Source organism: Lactuca serriola, chromosome 1, assembly GCF_051521515.1.
Source record: "Lactuca serriola cultivar US96UC23 chromosome 1, Lser_US96UC23_V15, whole genome shotgun sequence".
Classification (NCBI taxonomy): domain Eukaryota; kingdom Viridiplantae; phylum Streptophyta; class Magnoliopsida; order Asterales; family Asteraceae; genus Lactuca; species Lactuca serriola.
In genome coordinates, this window is record NC_136408.1 from 243,567,455 (window position 1) to 243,586,997 (window position 19,543).

General features: G+C 32.1%; 1 protein-coding gene across 1 annotated transcript; it reads left to right on the top strand.

Moving 5' to 3' along the window:
• Nucleotides 1-4,546: 4,546 nt before the first annotated feature.
• CLS (cardiolipin synthase) lies at nt 4,547-7,508 on the top strand. The gene is made up of 8 exons (XM_078998475.1): nt 4,547-5,094; nt 5,898-5,964; nt 6,276-6,350; nt 6,462-6,513; nt 6,607-6,692; nt 6,797-6,871; nt 7,043-7,137; nt 7,335-7,508. Exons 1-8 carry the CDS (start codon nt 4,616-4,618, stop codon nt 7,408-7,410), a joined length of 1,005 nt encoding a protein of 334 aa, XP_078854601.1. The 5' UTR covers nt 4,547-4,615; the 3' UTR covers nt 7,411-7,508.
• The last annotated feature ends 12,035 nt before the right edge of the window (nt 7,509-19,543 follow it).

Sequence of the window (19,543 nt, forward strand, 5' to 3'; positions counted from 1 at the left end):
TGGTATTTAGAATTACTAAGTTGGAACATTTACCTTAGTTGCTAATTAGGGTTTGGCTTGTGGATATGTTAATGGGAGGGACTTCAACACTGGCAGCTCGTGTGTGAGATCTATTCGTTTACCGATCGAGTTGAGTCTCTTCACTGTACTCGTGGATCTAAGGAACTACTGTCGGCCCATTGGATTATGTTCGTAGGATGCTAGCTGTCTTTGTGACTCTTGCATGTGTTGTGTGTATGTTGGACGGGACCCATTATGTGTGTTGGGCGTGGCCTATTATGTATTTTGGACGGGCATGTTAGCCGGGCGGGGTTCGATGAATGTTGGGCGGGGTGTGACACCCCCCGAACCTGGATGGCGGAAACGTCTGGGGGTGGACGACTTCGTGTACAATATCATAACAATTGAATACAAATGAAACATAGCAACCAAACATCATACATTGAAGATACACGCCTACATAGTTTACATATTGAATTTGTTCATCAGCTACACAAAAGTAAGAAAGTAAAATTTCTTGAAGTCGCACCACTTGATCTTATAGTCGAACTTATTACATGCTACTAGAATTCTTGAGAATACAAGTCGTTTTGAAATGCGTCAACTAAAAAGTTGGTGAGTTCATAAGCAGTTTTGAATAAAAATGGTTTTTGTACTTGTTTAGAATCATTTTCAAAGTGTTTTCAAAAATCCGATAATTTCTAAAAAGAAATGGTTTGAAATATTTGTGTCCAATCTTATATTAATGCATGTGTGTTAATGGTTACAAAAATAGAAAGATAATGATTTCCAGACAACCCGATGTTGTCTGCGATAGATGATGCTGGAATCTCAACCCCCGTGGTTGATTACTAGTGCGTATAGATTACTGTTTTATCAAGAAGAAAGTTTCCCGTTTTATCCAAAAAGAAAATAGAATGGTTTCCCGTAAATCTAAAAAGAACATAGGACGGTTTCCCGTAAATCTTATAACGTTAATTCCTCTAAGTGAGTCATTATAACCATACTAAATAATGACAATTTCGTCTGTCTTTGTGTCTTTGGGACGCCGACGGAATAGGATAAGGTTTTTGTCACCCTAGACTGGCCTAGTATAACTGTAGCGAACAACTCAGGTGTGGGGTGTCACCCATGTATAGATCTATACACAAACTCCCGCTTTCCCTTCAGGAAACTCTAGTTATAACTACAGGCTACGATTGTACACTCAAAAGTGCCAACCGAAAAGTCTCACTAGATCCTTAATCGAAAATTTACACGGAAAAGAAAGAAGAACACATATAAAACTCATTCCGAGGCCCAATAAACATGTAAGTGGACCACTAAGGCCCACTATACGTGTCTATCATTTCCAGGCTCAAAAGGAATATGAATGTCTATCCTGAGCCCAATATACATGTAAAAAGACACTAAGACCCGCTAAACGTGTATATTATTTCCAGACCCAATAAGGATATGAATGTCCATCATGAGCCCAATATACATGTAAAAGGACACTAAGGCCCACTAAACATGTATATTATTTCTAGACCCAATAAGGATAAGAATATCGTTTTTAACCCGTTTATTATTGTTTTGTTTATTTTAGCTCGATTATTTACAAAATTGATATAAAAGCCCACTTTCTGTAAAAATGACGTTCTTGGCCCAATAAACCATAAAATTTTCAATTAAGGCCAAATTATAGTAAAAATAACACTTTAGTCCCCATTTTTGTTCAAAACTTGTGTTTTTTTACTAGTTTGTGGTAAAAATAACATTTTAAACCCATTTTTGTCAAAAATATCATTTTTGGCTTGATTTTTGTGAAATACACCTTTTTCTGGTTTTTGGCTTTTCTGACCTAGTTGTTGGAAAATTTGTAGAAAAATCAGCGTAAGTCGAAATTTTGATCCGTAAAGTCTGGAAGTTTGAAAATTTTGTCTACTTTGTTCACAATTTTTCTCATAATTTTTATTGGCCTATAACAAGTGTGAAATTGCTCACCTTCACAGGTTGGTCCGAAATTATTTCAAATCTGATAGGCAGTTTTGTAAAATTCGCCAAAAATAGTAGAAAAATCGTATGAAAACGTGAGAGTAGTCATTTTAAAGGTAATAACCTGAACATTTAGCATGTAAAACAGTTTTGAAAAATATTACCATTAAGGAGGTCAAAATAGTTTGTTATTGGACTTAAACTTTTCTGTCAAGGGCTAATTTTTGAGTTTAAGTTATCTAAGTTTGTTCACAACACTTGTTTTTGCTATTTTAAGTGGGTAAATCCTAGATCTACAAGTTTACATGTATTATATGTGATGACACATACTTTTCTCAAGGTTTTTATGAAGATCCAAGTAATAAACTTCATTTTCAAGTAAAGATCTAAAAGTTAAACACATAAACATGCATATATACATAGATCTAACACAAAAACACTTGTATTCTCCCTCCCAGAAACATTATAAAACCAAAAACAAGGGGGTATGAACTCACCTTGGGGGTTTTTGAGATGTAGGTGAAGAAGAAGAAGGATCTTTGAACCTAACTTGAGTTCTTGATGAGATTTGTGTTGTTTCGGTGTTCAAGTTATGAAGGCTTGAAGAGAACTTCTTGAAACACTAGTAACTCACGATTTTTGAAGAAGGAAGGGAGAGAGTTTCTTGACTTTTTGAGAGAGAATAAACTAAGATTTTGATTTTAGGAATGAAAAGTGAAGAGGTAATGGTGGTGGTTTGGCTGAATTTAGGGAGGAGATGGAGAAAAATTAGTGTATAATGTATGTTGGTTAATTCAAGTGTGCCTGGATGTATGGTGTGTAAATACATTGATATATGATGTATAATATGGAGGTGTCATTAGCATTAACCACCATTCTTTTCCTTTTTTTTAATAACTCAAACCTTAATCGGCCCAAGGTTGGCCCAAATAGAAGATCCAATGACAAATTCTGGCCCATTAATGCTAAAATAAGGGTTTTCAGCCCCTTAAAGCCCAAAAGAGGGGTTATCGGCCCATTTGGGCCCAACAATAGATTATTGGTCCAATAAAGGTTTTGGGTTGAGGATTTTTGGGCTAAGGCCCAAAGATGATTGAAGTTGGCTTATTGGATCGAGGTATTTTTTTTGGGCTTATACAAGGAGATTATATTGTTTAGGAATTGACATCTTAACCTAATTTTGCCAGTTATGAAGTTATGAAACGGGGCATGATGTATGTATGGTATGTGGTATTTTGGAGAATTCTCTAAGCTTTGTGCTTACGATGTACGTTTAAAATGTTTTCAGGTACTTTTGGTTTCAAAAGGAAAGGTCCGGCTTGATCGCACTGCATCTCCTGGAGATTTATTTCGCAGTGAATGTTTACAAATTACTCTGATGTTTTGAGAATACTTTTATTATGATCGTCTCTGTGATAATATATTAATGGTTTTGACTTATTTAAAAATGATTTTTTTACTCGGTATATTTGAGACATTACACGAACAATCCAAACAAATCAAACAAAACCAAATAATAAACGATGAACCGAATACGGATTTGATACCATGTAAACTAATGAACAAAATACTGCTAAGGTTTCACTATTGAAAAATAATTAGTACAATTACAATGAAAGGAAAAGACAATATAAATAGAAAAACTAATTATGTTAAACCAAGCTAAAAGGCTAATGAGAGCCAAATAGACCCAAAACGAGTCAAACTACTCGTGAGCTATTCGGGATCGATTCATTACAACCTCGACTCGAAATCAATTTTAAAGGAGCTCGAGTCGAGCTTAAGCTTAATATTAAACTCGTTTATTAAACGAGCTCGAGTTTGAGTCTATGCCACTAAGCTTGATTAGACTCGCAAGCCTAAACGAGCCTATATATAATATAATTTGTTATTATTTTATATATTAAAATAAAAACTATTTGAGAAATTAGGGATTTAGAGTATTAATAAACGAGTTTGAACCGAGCTTATGGTTATTTAGACACGTTAGACAAAAAATGAGCCGAACTCGTATAATTCTTTATGAGCTTGAGTCGAGCTCCGTATAAGAAAACTCGAATCAAGCTAAGCTCGAGCTTGAGCCTTGTATAACTTAAACGAGTTTAAACGAACTCGGACTCAGCTCAGCTCAGCTCGTTGGAACCTCATACCTAAACCAAGAAAATGGTCTAATAAATTTATTTGGCTAACGAGGCTAAACGAAATGAAATGGCATTCAATATTGATAGCATACATCTCCTCTTATCGTAGGCATATCTCAATGACATTTGTTGAGGCATAGCTTACCGGCATGAATTGAACATCTCTCTTTCTCTTTCACTCTTTTTCTTTCAAAATACAAAAAACGATGATAAGCATGAAACATTTAAAACCAACCTCACTAGAAATCTAGAAATCATAGTATCTTTTAGAATCGTTTCAAGAATTAGTTTAAAACTGCAGGTACAACAGTATGGTCAAGACAAAAAAACAGATAATGTAAAATTGCCACGTGTACATTCGACACGTATAATACTGACACGTGAGATAGGCATGTACATGTGTGCAGAAACCTATCTTGTTGGTCAAACTATAAAACCTCTGCAAAAACCTATCCCTCTCTATTCTCTATATCAAATTTTGCAATGCGCCACCGTTAATGGCCATTCTCAGATCACTCAGGGAACTTGCTCGGAAGACCTCCAACACCAACACCAGAACCTTCTTCATCTCCACTCCAAATCCGACGTCCTTACGATCCATAAGGTCATCAATCTTACTCTCTCGCTCATCAAACATTATCTCTCCTTCAATCTCTATCTCTAAGTGGGACTACCCATTCCATGGCCCGCTTTTCCTCTCCTATCCTCCATGGAAGCTTCTGCAATTCGCGACTCCTCTATACCTCCAATCTGACGTCGTTGCGATCCCTAAAGTACGGGCTATTGACTTGCTTCGAGAACGGACGTTTCCGATCAAATTAGGGTTAAGATCGGTTAAATACGACGATAATTTGGGTGATGGGAAGGACTCGAGGATCGTTGGAAGTAGTGTCCGTGATGGATTAGTGGAGAGTTTCGTTAATTGGCCTAATTTCATTTCTATGAGTAGATTGGTATCTGGCCCGGTGCTTGGATGGTATAGACTTCATATCCTTTCCTAATTCTCTGTTTTTTGCATCTATTTTACTCTTAAACTTGGAAATGGAGATTTAATGAAGTACTTGCTGCACATTGTCCCTTTCATGACTGCTCTCTCTTTGACAGTATGTTTAAATTGATGCCTACTTCTGAATATTGATAGCTTCCGCCCCTTGAAATAGGAAGATTATTGTTCAAGTTGAACTTTAGATGGGATTATTTATACGTAAAACTTATTTTCTGTTTGTAAAGTGGATGCTAATGGTGGAATGGACAGATTATTACTCCCTAAATACATAAACATGTGAGGAGATGCTTTTAATTGTGGTTGGTTTAGTTGTTTCTTACACTAGATGTGTGATTAGAACTTTAGATATGTATTTTGAACTATGTAATTGAACTTTATACACAAACCAATCACAGTGATACGTATTCGAAAAAATGGAAATTATGTAGATATAATAGCAACACATTTTTCTTATTTCTCTTTAAGTTGTTATTTTTGTGGTTCAATCAAGTGTTGAAGATTACCAACAATGGATCATGAATCATTGAATGTTTCCTTTTGGCAAACTGTAAACTAAACAGTAAACAATGGGTATCTTGTTGCCTGTTAGCCTTTAGGGTTAACCCCAACAATAGGCTAGATCACCATTTAGACATGTAATCTTCTCCTTTTGATTTTATTTTTCCAACTAGGTAATCTAAGAGTATCATGTGTATATGTATTCCTTGAAGGGTATAAAAGGTTATTATATAAGATTTATGGGCTATACTTACAAAATGACAACTTGAATGCAGGATGATCATGCATGATATGTATCTTCCTGCATTTCTTGGGCTTGTTGTCTCTGGGGCAACAGACTGGGTAAGATTTTTGGCTAGTGTTTGGTATAATGGAATCAATGAAGGAATGGAATGGAAAAGAAATTCATTGTTTTGTCTGATGGAATGGAATGACAACTTGAACTTTTTTTTTATAGATAAAAAAACTGTTAGTTTTAATCAAGTAATATATACAGTAGAGCTAGAATCCTAGAAGTATACATTGTATAGTTATTTACATATACATATTAAAAATTCATTCCATTCCTACAGACTAACCAAACATGATATCATGGAATGTAATTAGTGATTCCATTCCTTTGCATGTGTGGTAAAAGTTGTTTGTTGTTGCAGTTAGATGGATATGTGGCCAGAAAAATGGGGATTAATTCCGTGGTTGGTTCATACCTCGATCCTCTTGCTGACAAAGTAAGTTCTTTTCTTTCTTTCATTTAAAACAACAATTGATTTTAATATATATTTTTTTGAAGTAAATTATACATAAAATCTCATGGAAAGTCGTTAATAATTAACACACAGGTTTTAATTGGTTGTGTTGCCTTGGCCATGGTTGAAAGGGGTCTTTTGCACTGTAAGTATTTGTATGATTCTTTTTTACTCTCCATATAAACATAAACTTATATTTTTACTTAAATACATTTTTAATATTTTAATAATTTCACAGCAGGACTGGTGGCACTTGTAGTGATGAGGGATGTTGCTCTAGTTGGTGGTGCAGTGTATATAAGAGCTAAGAACTTGGGTTCAGAGGTATGTTTTGTTCTTCAAATGAATTTAGCAATTTTTTTTTTTTTTTTTTTTTTTTTTTTTTTTTTTTTTTGTATATATTGTAATGTGTATATTTTGGTATATAGTCAAGGAGTTGGGTAGAGTTTTTTAACCTTGATGGGATTCGACCAAAGAAAGTTGAGCCTTTAATGATCAGTAAGGTAAATAATTCCATTCCATTTTTTTTTTCTCTTTTTCGTTAAATGTTGTCTCGATAAATTGTGAAAAAGCCTATTATTTTCCTGACTTTATGTATTAAGTCATTATTTCTACCTTAAATAAAAAAAAAGTAAAGTTATATGTAGCTTATGAGATTTGTTTTTGGTTTATAGGTTAATACATGCTTCCAACTAGCCTTAGTTACAGGTGCTCTTTTGCAACCAGAGTTTGGAACTCCTCAAACTGAATTATACATCACATACTTAAGGTAGGTAGCTGCTTTTGGTTTTTCTATAATCACTAAATTACATACACTTTTCGTCTCTATTTTACTGAATCTTAAAGTGTTTTTTTCCCTTTCTTCTAATTGACGTAAACACCTTTTTTGGAATATAACAAAAACACAAGGACCAAAAGTGTAATTTACACTAAATCTATTTTGGTTTTGGTTTTGGTTTGATGCAGTTGGTTAGTGGCTTCAACGACAGTGACTTCCACTACGGCTTATGGTACACAATATCTCAAGAGGAAATTGGTTTAAAATTCAAAACACTGTCTAATCTGAATCCATAATGAGCGAGGCCAAGTTGTAAAATCTTACATTTTCATTTTGATAGAGAGAAATTTACTTTTTATTTATTTATTGCATTAAACTTGGGGGTATGGGGAGGGGGAGGCTGTGTTTTGTTTTTCCTTTCCTGGTATATAATGTTAAAAAATATCTGCCAAAACGACATCATATAAGAAATTGGATAGGGAAAAAAATTACAAGCTAAAGTAAAAAAACTTTGAGATAAAAGAACGCTCTTAGGATAGTTTTGTTTTGACTTTGTCAAATTTATTTGACCCAATAAGGTCTCTAATAAGCTCATTTTGTGGATGATCCAAAGTCTACTATTGTTGATACTCTCTAATTTAGTAATTTGTATCAAACTAGGTATATGTGTGCATGTTGCACTAAGTAAAATCAGAGTCAAAAAAGGCTTGAATCTGGTATTGGAGTGATGTTAAGAACTTGTAACTCATCAAGTAATCTAGTGAGCCAGATTAACTCGGTAGTAACTCATCTCATGGATCAGTATTCAGCTTCTGTTGATAACAAAGAGACAGTTGTCTGTGGTTTTTGATTTCCATGAGATTGGGGTACCTCCAAAGAGTATAAAAAAGCCACTTACAGACATGCGTGTAATTGGACAAACAGCCCAATTGGAGTCACAAAAGGCTTCAATCTGGAAGGACTCGTTTTTGCTGAAAAATAATCATTTTGTGGGAGTACTTCTGAGATATTGTAATACATGAATTGAATGGCAGCTTCTTAATGCTCTTGACAAGGATTCTGATTGATATGACTTAAATATTGAATAGCATAAGACAAATCAGGACGTGTGTAATAAAAAATTTAATTTGCCAATCAATTGTCTGTAAGATGCTGGATCATTTAAAGGATTTTACCTAAGGTGCATCAACCGAGAGTTTGAAGGTAATGGTGTTTTTATAGACCTTGTGGAGTCTATTGAATGAAGACTCGATAGTTCATTCATGAATTTTTGTTGATGTATAATCAACTTATCTACAGTGAAATTCTAATCCAAGAAAGAAATTAAGAAATCCCAAGTCTTTGATTTGAAACGGGTTATGAAGAAAAGCTTTTAACCTATTGATAAATCATTTCCTGTAACCAATATGTCATCCATGTAAACAACAACACTCAAGGATGCATTAGTCTTCTTGAGAAATACAAAATGATCATTTTGAGAAAGAGAATATCCTTTAGACCTTAATGCAATAGAGAGCTTTGAGTACCATTGCCTTGAAGCTTGTCTTAAACCCTATAAAAACTTCTTGAGTTTGCATACTAATGATGGTGATGAAATTTCAAATCTAGGAGGAGGTTTCATGTATACTTCTCTGTGCAAATCCCCATGTAAGAACGCGTTATTAACACCAATTTGATGTATTAGCCAATTCATTTTGACTGCAAGAGCAACAATGCGACGGATTGTATTGAATTTCACAACAGGAGAAAAAGTTTCGTGAAAGTCTATCCTTTCTTTTTGTGTAAAGCCCTTTGCCACCAAACGTGTTTAGTGCCTTTCAAGAGTTCAATCATATCTATATTTAGCTTTATATACCCATCTACATGATATTGGTTTATTGACTTTGGGTAATTTTACCACATCCCGTGTTTGATTTTCTTCCAAGGCATTTAACTCATTAGCCATAGTTTGTTCCCACTCAGGATGTCATTGAGGTAGGAACAGTAGCCATGTTTTGATCATAAGAATCATGAATACGGTAATTGGTGATAGTATGATGGCAAGAATGAGAAAAAGATTCTGAAAATGTATGATTACATACATAATGTCTTAAATGAGAAGGTTGTTGAATGGTACGAGACGTGCGTCTTAAAGGAACATTGTTGACCTCAGTTTGGTTATTAATGGGACTTGTGACAGGTGATGTTGGAGCAGAGAATTGAATAGGGGTATCTTTGAAATTTGTGGGTAAAAATGATGTTGGTGAAGAATCAAATGAATGTTGGATGATGGAATGCAAAGGGAATATATCCTCAAAGAATTCAACATCTCTTGAGAGATGTATGGTTGTAGTTGTTAGATTCATCACCTTGTAAGCTTTCAATTTTAATAAATTATCAACATACTAATATTATATATATATATATATATATATATATATATATATATATATATATATATATATATATATATAGAGAGAGAGAGAGTGCTAAGTTCAAATGTGGATTGACATCTATTATACGGACATGTGGACGGTGCTATTATGCGAGAATGAAAAAGAAAAGATGTTGTTTGATAATGTGAATACATTCAATCTTACATAACTATTGTCATTATCACATATTTTCACTAGTTAAAATGTCTATAAGGTTATTATAGACTTTTTTTATTATTCTAATTATGTCAGAATGTTTATTGATTCGTATTCTGTAAAAATTAAAATGAGTGAAAAATGATGCGTGAGAATAAAAATGAATAAGAATTAGCGAGAATGCATGAAAATGACAATAGTTGTGTGAGGTTGAACACATTTACATTACTAAACAACCTATTGTCTTAGTAATTCTTATAAAATAGCATTGTTCACACGTCCGCACAATAGTTGTTCATCCACATTATAACCTAGCCCTATATATATATATATATATATATATATATATATATATATATATATATATATATATATATATATATATATATATATATATATATATATATATATATATATATAGTAGGATCAAATGAGAACACAAAAAAGGTTGAGAACGCGAGAACAGATCTGAGCTCTTCAAATATTATGATCTAAGGTTAATATAATTTATAAAAGTCATTAGATGAAAATGTAAATTTCTAAAAGTCATGGGATGAGACTGTAAATTTTTAATAGACTAAAGGGTAATATAGTCATTAAAGGTCAACCTATTTTTGTCAAGTTGTTGTAATCTCTCTTTCTCTCTCTCCCCTATCTCTCACTCACGTATTTCAAGCCTTTAAACCCTAATTTGAGCCGTCACCACTCTCAATTGAGCGACCATCTCCACCTCTCCCACACCGCATAAATCCTTCTAACATCACCACCACCACCTGTGTGACCATCGACACCACCAGACCACTAGAGGACCACCAATAACCATCAACTACCGTGTTCTGCAATGATCGACTAACCATCAATTAACCCTAACCTCTCACGTCAACAGGCGCCGCTACTTTTTCTACCCTTAAGCAGATAACTGTGGACATATTTCAGTTTCTGGCCTTTCTATTTCTGGTTCTGTTTTGCATTCTGGATTGATTGCTTCTTTTTTTATTCATATGATTGCTTCTGTTCATATGATTGCTTCTTTTTTTTCGTCGACTTCTTGTTCTTGGGGCTTCCGATTTTGGTTGTCTACAGTTTTCGTCAGGTTTGGGTTTTCCGATTTTAGTTATCTGCAATTTTGGTCAACTTTGGGTGACGAATACAAAACTCCAACATAGCCTCCAACATGCATCTTTCCCTATTACTGTCAGGGCTTAAACTTATATGTTCTTTAGGAACAAATGCCGAGTGAGGTGAGTTGTAAAATTCGCAATATCACTTTACTAATACTATAAGGGATTTTAAAGTTAGTGCAGTGGATAAAATCAAATTTTAGATGAATAATGAATGAAAAGCTCAAAACCATATATATGAAAACGGACCTTTTCATTACACTTGAAGACAACTTTTTTAAGAACACATTGTTGTAACCTATTTCTTCAATATATAATCGAAGTATTCAAGCTAGAATCATGGAATCTTCTCTGTTTCCTCTTAATTTGTGCAGTTGGAAAGAAATTATGTGAGAAAACTATTTTATGTAATATTTATGTGTTATATAAGCTTGTATAAATATATAAATGAAGTTATATGAATAAGACTCTAATCATATATGAATTGAATAATATGATTTTTTTCATTTATGATTATTATGTATTTATGTCTTTGTCTTTTGTATTTTATTCATGTATGATTAAAATTTTAATAGATTTATGTTTCTACATTTATACAGTGAAATCCAAGATCTTCTATAATGTAATGTTGGAATGATCGTGTTCAAAAAAACACTATAAAGTGGAAATGTTGAAGGCTTATTTATTTATGATTATGGAATTCAACCAAACACTGCAAAATGACTTATTCATTTATGAATTATAGAATAATAGTTAATTATTGTATTCAAAATTTTCTTTGAGTTGTATTAATTTTGATTATAGGGAAAATAGTTAATTAGTATATTGTAATTTTGTTTTGTATTATTCATTTACGATGAGATGTATAATCTACTTATTTATGCAATGTGTTTTATTCATTTATAATTATGATTTTATTGAAAACTTTTTATCAAAAAGTTGTGTTTTATTCATTTAAGATTATAATATGATTGTAAAGAAATCTTTTATATCCAAATTATGTTTTGTACATTAAAGCTTACAACAATATTCATATATTATTACAATGTGTTTTTAATATGTCGTTAAAAAAATTCATGCGCCGTTAAAAATATTTGGATAATATGGTAAATTCTTCAATATTTTTAATATGTTGTTGGTAAATAAAATAAAAAATAAAAACGTTTTTTTAAATCATGTTAAATGATATTTAATTAATTTTGTTAACTAAAAAAATAAGTTTACTACATTCCTAATATCAGGGAAAATAAATGCGCATCATATAATTATAGAAACTAATTAATTATCATATTTAATTACATTTATGAAATTCCTTTTATGCCCTTATGAAATGATTGGTCCGCAATTGTTCTCACGTTCTCAACCTTTTAGGTGCTCTCATTTGATCATTTCATCAAAGAGGGGGTGGGGCGGGTTGGGGATTGGTATACCCGTCCCCAACCCCATCCCCGGTTTTAGCATAATGGGGATCCCTGATCCCATACCTGGTACCCATTTTTGTGGGGAATCCCCGTCCACTGGGGCGGGTTTACCGGGTTCCCCAACAATTTAGGTGAAATTTCCATGCCTAGCTAGATATGGTTCAAAAAGTTTTTAACTTGGTTCAAGATCAATTTTTTTTTTATGGTTTTGGTCTAGAAACAGTTAAAACTATTTTTTCCCATTTTAATTACTTTTTTTTTTCATTTTTTTCATATTTATTTAAATACTATATTAATTTAAAATAAAAACAAAATAATTTGGCCAATCCTACACCATCCCCATTGGTACACACACTCTAACACACACAAACTCTCTATCTCTCTCTCTCTCACACACACACACACACTCTCTTTCTCTCTCTCTCTCTCTCTCTCTCTCTCTCTCTCCTAGTAAAGCAAATAGGAGTTTGTGAAAAAAACTAATAATTGAATTTGAATTGATATTCAACCCAAAAATGAACCTGAAATAAAGTTTTTCATATCTAGCTTCATCATGAGAGTGAATCAAGTTTTCAAAAAGAAGTTCCTGGAAACCCTGAAAAAGAATCGATTTTGCACACATATTCATCATCTCTAAGTTGTGGCATATGTTTTTCATCTATAAAACTTGTTTTCCATCTCCAAAACTTGTTGCAAGAACAAAATCGAAACATGAATACTCACATACATCTAGTTGGTTTCTAAACATATTTCTGCAAGAACAAAACCTGGATCTTTGACGCTCAAGTACAAACAAGAAAAATTTGTTGGGTTTTAGTTCAAAAATAATTTCACAAACTAATATCATGGAAAATGGAAGACTTATGATTTTCGAAATAACATAAACATTTTATACCCACCATGGATCTTCTTGCAAGTTATAGAAAGATTTAAACACCAAACAAAGAAAGGATGAAGAAATAACAAAATTTGTTGTTCTTTGGGTCCTCTTGGGAGGCTTGGAAGTTGATAAAGAATGTGGAACCTTTGAGACACCAACATGAAGCCAACTTGATGTAGATGCTAATCCATAAAATCTTACACTCTTAAGTTTGAAGTTTATAACCACATGAGAGTATAAATGCAAGTAATCTTCAAGTGTTCTTAACAAAACAAGAGAGAATGAAGGAGAACTTAGGAATTTTGAAATTTGCATGTAAAAAGGGACATAAAACATGAAAGCCTCTAATCTAGTTAAAGTGAAGACTTAATCTAAAGGTCCTTAACCATTAATCCCTTTAGAAAAGCTTGTCCCCCCATGCTTTCTCCCATACCTATTACTTTTGAATAAATTAACGTGAAAGCCATACTCTTGTCTTTTGACTCTCATTTTATAAAAATAATAAAAGGAAGAAGACAAAAGCTTTATATTTTATAAACCAAGTTTATAAAATATAAACTCTAACTTTTTGATAAAAGACAGAAGAATTTATCTAGTCCAAAATGTTGTGCATGACTTATTATTTCATACCATATGAATTATATATAATGTTACTTGCTAATGAAAATTAGTATTTCCTAGAAATAAATAATTTTCAATTTAATTATAAGAGTTTATTTAATATTTATTAAAATCAATTTCTAATAAATAATCAATTATATCAATTTGTTGTTAGTGTGATCCATTAGTATCATATGTTAATTAGAAACATCACTTTAATATGATTCTTAAGCATACTAGATCTTTCAATCTCCCACTTGCACAAGATTCATATTAGATTGATATAGACAGTGGTGAGCGTCTAGCAACATTTACATGCCCCCATCAACATTCGACTTTTTGCCATTCTATCAATGCCTAATATCCAACAGCCCAAGGCTACAATTGGTGTATAAGGTAAGTTTATCAGTTATCCCTTTGCTACAAACATCAAGTTGAACATGAGATACGTATCGCGATCAAACTCATTAGTTGTTCAATTTTTGGTAAGGCGCCTTAGATTTCTAACTCTCAACACATAAGAGGAACAAATCCCATTTTAATTACATAAGCCTCTTGCATAGTTCACACCATACTTGAAAATAGCTTTTATAACTGCCCAGTTAAGGAACAACACCATATCAAAGCATAGTACTCCCTACACTTAAGTCCAACTATGTATTTCAGATGTTAATGATACAAAGATAGTACCTTTTAATCAAGTATCATTCATGATAGCGATCCATGAGATGATCTTGATGCGGGTCAGTTCAATACTGGTTCTCTGACAAGTACCTATGAAACTTGGTTACAACCACTTTCCTACTTTCATCTAGTGAGAGTCAACCAATCCAATTCATATTAGTCTTACTTTATAATTGCTCCCAAAATTATAATGACTATGAACCTTTAGATTAATAACATTAAACATGTTAATAAAGAACACAACAAGTATTAATGTGATGACTATATCCCAATATATCATAACATTATCTAATAGTTATTGTTATAATGTTCCAATATCCAAATACTAAATCCAAATTAAAAACCCATTTCTAGAATAATTAATTCTTATAGCTGAAGTGTGAGCATTCATACTTAGCTCAAAAGAATGACTTTATCAATGGATATGAAAAAATTTTAATTTGTGTGAATTATGTGAATACTATCATCTCCATACTTAACTTTACTCTAAGTATAGTTAAATTTCTTGGAGAATTTTATTGTTGTTCTTTCCTGACATAGAGTCTCTTAGTTTGATTAAGTATACTCTCGAAGTCACAAAGATTTCTATGTGATCCTTGAATGGAAAAAATCAACATAGTTTTTCAATGATCCCATTCATCCAATCATATTTGAATTCAACTTCTAAAGTAGTGTATTCTTATTTTGTAGTAGATCGTGTCATTATGTTTTGCTTGGACCTCATTCCAACAAGACTTACCCTTCATTCCATAATGAAGTCAAAATCCAATTATAATTCATAATTATATATTTATCTTTTCAGAAATTAACATCTTGTGTAGCTCTTTCCATAAAGATCCCTTTTAAACTAATTGTCTCCTATACTTTCTCTTAGTTCTTCTAAAGTACTCTTAGAATTCTCTCTTAGTCATGCAGTGACCTAACCATATATTCAATTAGTATCCTATGACATGCTTACAACATGATTAAATACCATATCCTATGCATGGTATGACATAAATGATGAATTCATTTGCCAAGCAAATAGAATATATAAATCATTTCCTCAAGTTCAAGCCTATGAGCTATTTACTTTTGAGGCTAGCTCCAAATGATGCCATATGATAATGACAAGAATTCTCCAGAAGAATCTTGTGTCTTGATTGCTTTTAAGAAATTGCCAATTTATGTATAAGGAAATGAAACTTTTAACAATTATTTTATCTATCCCTTATAGATTTTACATTCAAAGAATGTATCTTCTCCTTCCTAAGTTTTCATTTTAGAAACACTATTTGAGTCAAGGTGAAAACGAACTTGCTTAGTCAGAATGTGATTTCAAATGATTAAGTATGTCTCATTCATACAAGAGTAGGAATGTCACTATACTCACACTAGTTCTTAGTAAACACACATGTTCTACTCATTTTGATATAAAAACATACCTTGTGGTTTTACATTAAAATGCTCATTGCAACATTGAGATGTTTCCTTTATATCCACAAGTGGATCTCAACCTCTACACATTTTTTTCAGGATAACATGGATTAAGAAAACCTCCAGGCTGATCTATACATATATCTTCAAGTATATGTCTATTAAGAAAAATGGTCTTGCTTGAAATCTATTTACTATATCTCATAATGAATTTATAGTAAATAATATCCTTGTTGATCTAATCATAGCTACTTGTGAAAAAGGTTTGGTCACAGTCAATGTCATGAGTATGATGAGGACCACAGTCAATGACATGAGTGTGAGAATATCCTTTTACTATAAGTCTTGCTTTAAATATGCATGGTTATCCATGTAATTTATTCTTTCTAGAAGAATCATTTTCTCCTTCTAGTCTTGCTATAGGGATAAATTCTAATCAAGCCTATACTTGATTCTCATACATGGATGACATCTCATGTTCATGACTCTAAGTCATTTATCAGATTCAAGATCTAACATAGCATCTTGGTATTTGATGCATTTTCCAGAAACCATCAATAAAAGCTCATCAATGAGAGATTCCACATTTCTCAAGTCATAGATGATTTTTACCACTAATGTGAACAATTTTTGTTTGTGAATAGCTATTATTAATTCAAGTTTAACAATCCTTCTTAAAACTAGTTCCAACTATTACTACATAAGGTTATGTTTTTTGAGTTGCTTCAAGTTCCATGTATCTCCCACTCGCTTTGTCATTTGAAGCTTGATTTCTAATAACCTAGCTTTCACAAGAATAAGAGAACTTATTCTTGGTGGGTTTGCATATTATAGTCTAAGCCACATTTAGAGTATTATATAAAACTATGTATTTAGTAGATTTTGGGTTTAGAAGCTTTAGTCCAAAATAGGCTTTAAATCCATAGAACATTACGTAAGATGAGGATGGAGCCTTTCCATCCTAAATCTTATAAAATGTTTAATCTACTTATTAGTTAGTGTTTGTATTCAAGATACAATTAATAGTGATTGAAGTATTATCCCAAAAGATTAAAGGAGGATATCTCTACCAATTAGATAGTAAATCATATCAAGTAAGATTCAACTCATCCTTTATCATCACTAAGGCTTTAGATGGTGTTACTGGTTTGTATCTTGTGCTTAATCTCAGACATTCATTAGAAAGTAAGTCATACACCAAAGTGTATTTCCTTAATAATTTATTTTCTCTACTAATTAGTGAAAATATCATTAGGAATCTTATATACATATATATATATATATATATATATATATATATATATATATATATATATATATATAGGATTCAAATATGTCACACAAACGACATTAATTGCCTTCAAAGATAATTTTCTTAACGTTGAAATATGTGAATACCATTTATATAATAAAAATATCTAGTCTCATAAATAGAAGTTAATCATTTCAGAATATGAATATTATCGTTATGAAAAACGATTAAGTAAATTATCAAACATTTGAATAAAATATCTGAGACTTAAATTTAGACATGCTAGATTAAAACATACATTGTTCCAAAACAAATATCGTTTTACATTAAAAGTACTTTATGTTCTAAGCATAAATAATGAACTAAGCTCCGAGAGTATAGTTCCAACTTTGTTATGCTCAGCTGGTTACTCTTCAGTAAATATTTGCAAGCCATTTATAAATATTATATTAACAATTAAGCACCATGTACCTAAGTGTTATATGAAAAGTATGAGTTCTATCTAGTAGATACCCGAAGTACTAGTCTCTTCCAGACTTTCTTTCTAGATAAGAGGAGAATACACTCTTCCAGCGTCCAGTTTCTCCACAAAAGAAACAAAATCCATCTATGTGGGCTTTAGTAGATTTCTTGGGCATAAAGGTGTTCAGTACATAAAACATGAGCCTCCTGGATCGCACAAGGTGATTCCTTTTGGCCTTGTTTCTTCCGTTGTTTGATGTTAAAGACATCTTTAGCATCACACTGATGCCTTTAGTAGGTATCATGTTCAGGCTTATTGCTCAAAGAAAATAGTTTAGAACTAGGACCTTTAAGTGTATACGATTTCATATCTCCCATGAGATTGTTTCTTAAGACATGAACCCATTAATTGAAGTTGTATCTAGTAAATGTTATTGTTCATTAAGTCATTAAAGAAAATGACAATTCATGATAATGAGAATGAATTATTTAACTACAAAATTTTAACAAAATTCATTTATTATTTTCAATATTTAATCTTCAATAATTAATACCATTTTAGTTTATAAAAGCATTAATTATCAAAGTCTAGGATCCAAGTTGCAAAACAAATAAATGGTTAGGTATCATTTATTTCATTCATTTGACTCCAACCGGTAGATACTTATTATCAATTATATCTTAAAATATAATTTCTAGATTTATGGGATCTCTAATAACAAATTTAATTAGACATGCTGGATCTCATCTATGAATCAAAACTCTCTTTCTTAGGTATCCTTTATCACAAAAGATTTCCGATAAAATCATCCAATTTAAAAAACTTGTGTAATCGGCCTATAACTTGGTTATAGAAATCGCGAATACACCTCGGTAATCAAAAGATAACACTAATTGGTTAGGTATCATTTATCTGCTAATGCGTCAAGAGATGTGCGAGTCTCTTTAAAAAGGATTGCATAGATTTGAGGTTTGGTAAGGGGTCTTTTATATGTTTTATAATTATTGTTTAAAAAACATATGATATCATGATTATTACATGCATATAATAAACCATGGTATCATTTTTTTTTAAATCACTTTTAAAGGTTCTATATAAAAAGCTAGCTTTTTATATAATATGATGCAATTCAATTTTAATAACCAGTATTAAGTTTGAGTGTATTTGAACCTTTTATATCTTTAATAAAACTTCATTTTATATGCAAACTTACTTCCTAAAGTATAAGCGACTGTGGATTTTCGAATAATCAAATTATTCAGGAAGTAAAACATGCAAATCGAAACACATGAGTAAATAATTGAAGAAGGCAGTAAACAAACTCATAAATAATATCTATTGTTCAATCACCAAAATAAATTATATTTATTCTGATATAAGTTTCAAACTAATCATCTAATTGCTAAAACTAATATCACCTATCAAACCAATGCTCCTAGCATGTTGATTATGCTTAACCCTACTCAGAGTCTTTGTGAAAGGATCTGCAAGTTGTATTCTGATGACACTCTCTTTACTATGAGATGACCTTCTTCAACTCTATGTAGGATATAATGGTACTTTCTATCGATATGTCTAGATTTACTATGAACTCTCAGTTCTTTGATCAAAGAAACCGCTCCTTCATTATCGCAGAAAAGTTCCATGGGCTCCTGAATGATTAGAACTACTCTGAGATCGTCGATGAAGTTCTTCAGCCAAGTCGCTTCCTTTTTATGCTTCACTTGCTGCTATGTACTCTGATTCACATTTAGAATCATCCAATGTGTCTTGCTTGGAACTTTTCCTAGTGAGTGTTCCTCTATTTAAATAGAACACCCAACCAGATTGGGAACGAAGGTTGTCCCTATCTTTTTGAAAGATGGGGTCACTATACCCACTCACTCTCATCGTATCACTGCCACCAAGGACTAGAACCAATTCCTTTGTACTTCGTAGATACTTGAGTATGTCCTTCGTTGTTGTCTAATGAGCTCTTCCAAGATTTCCC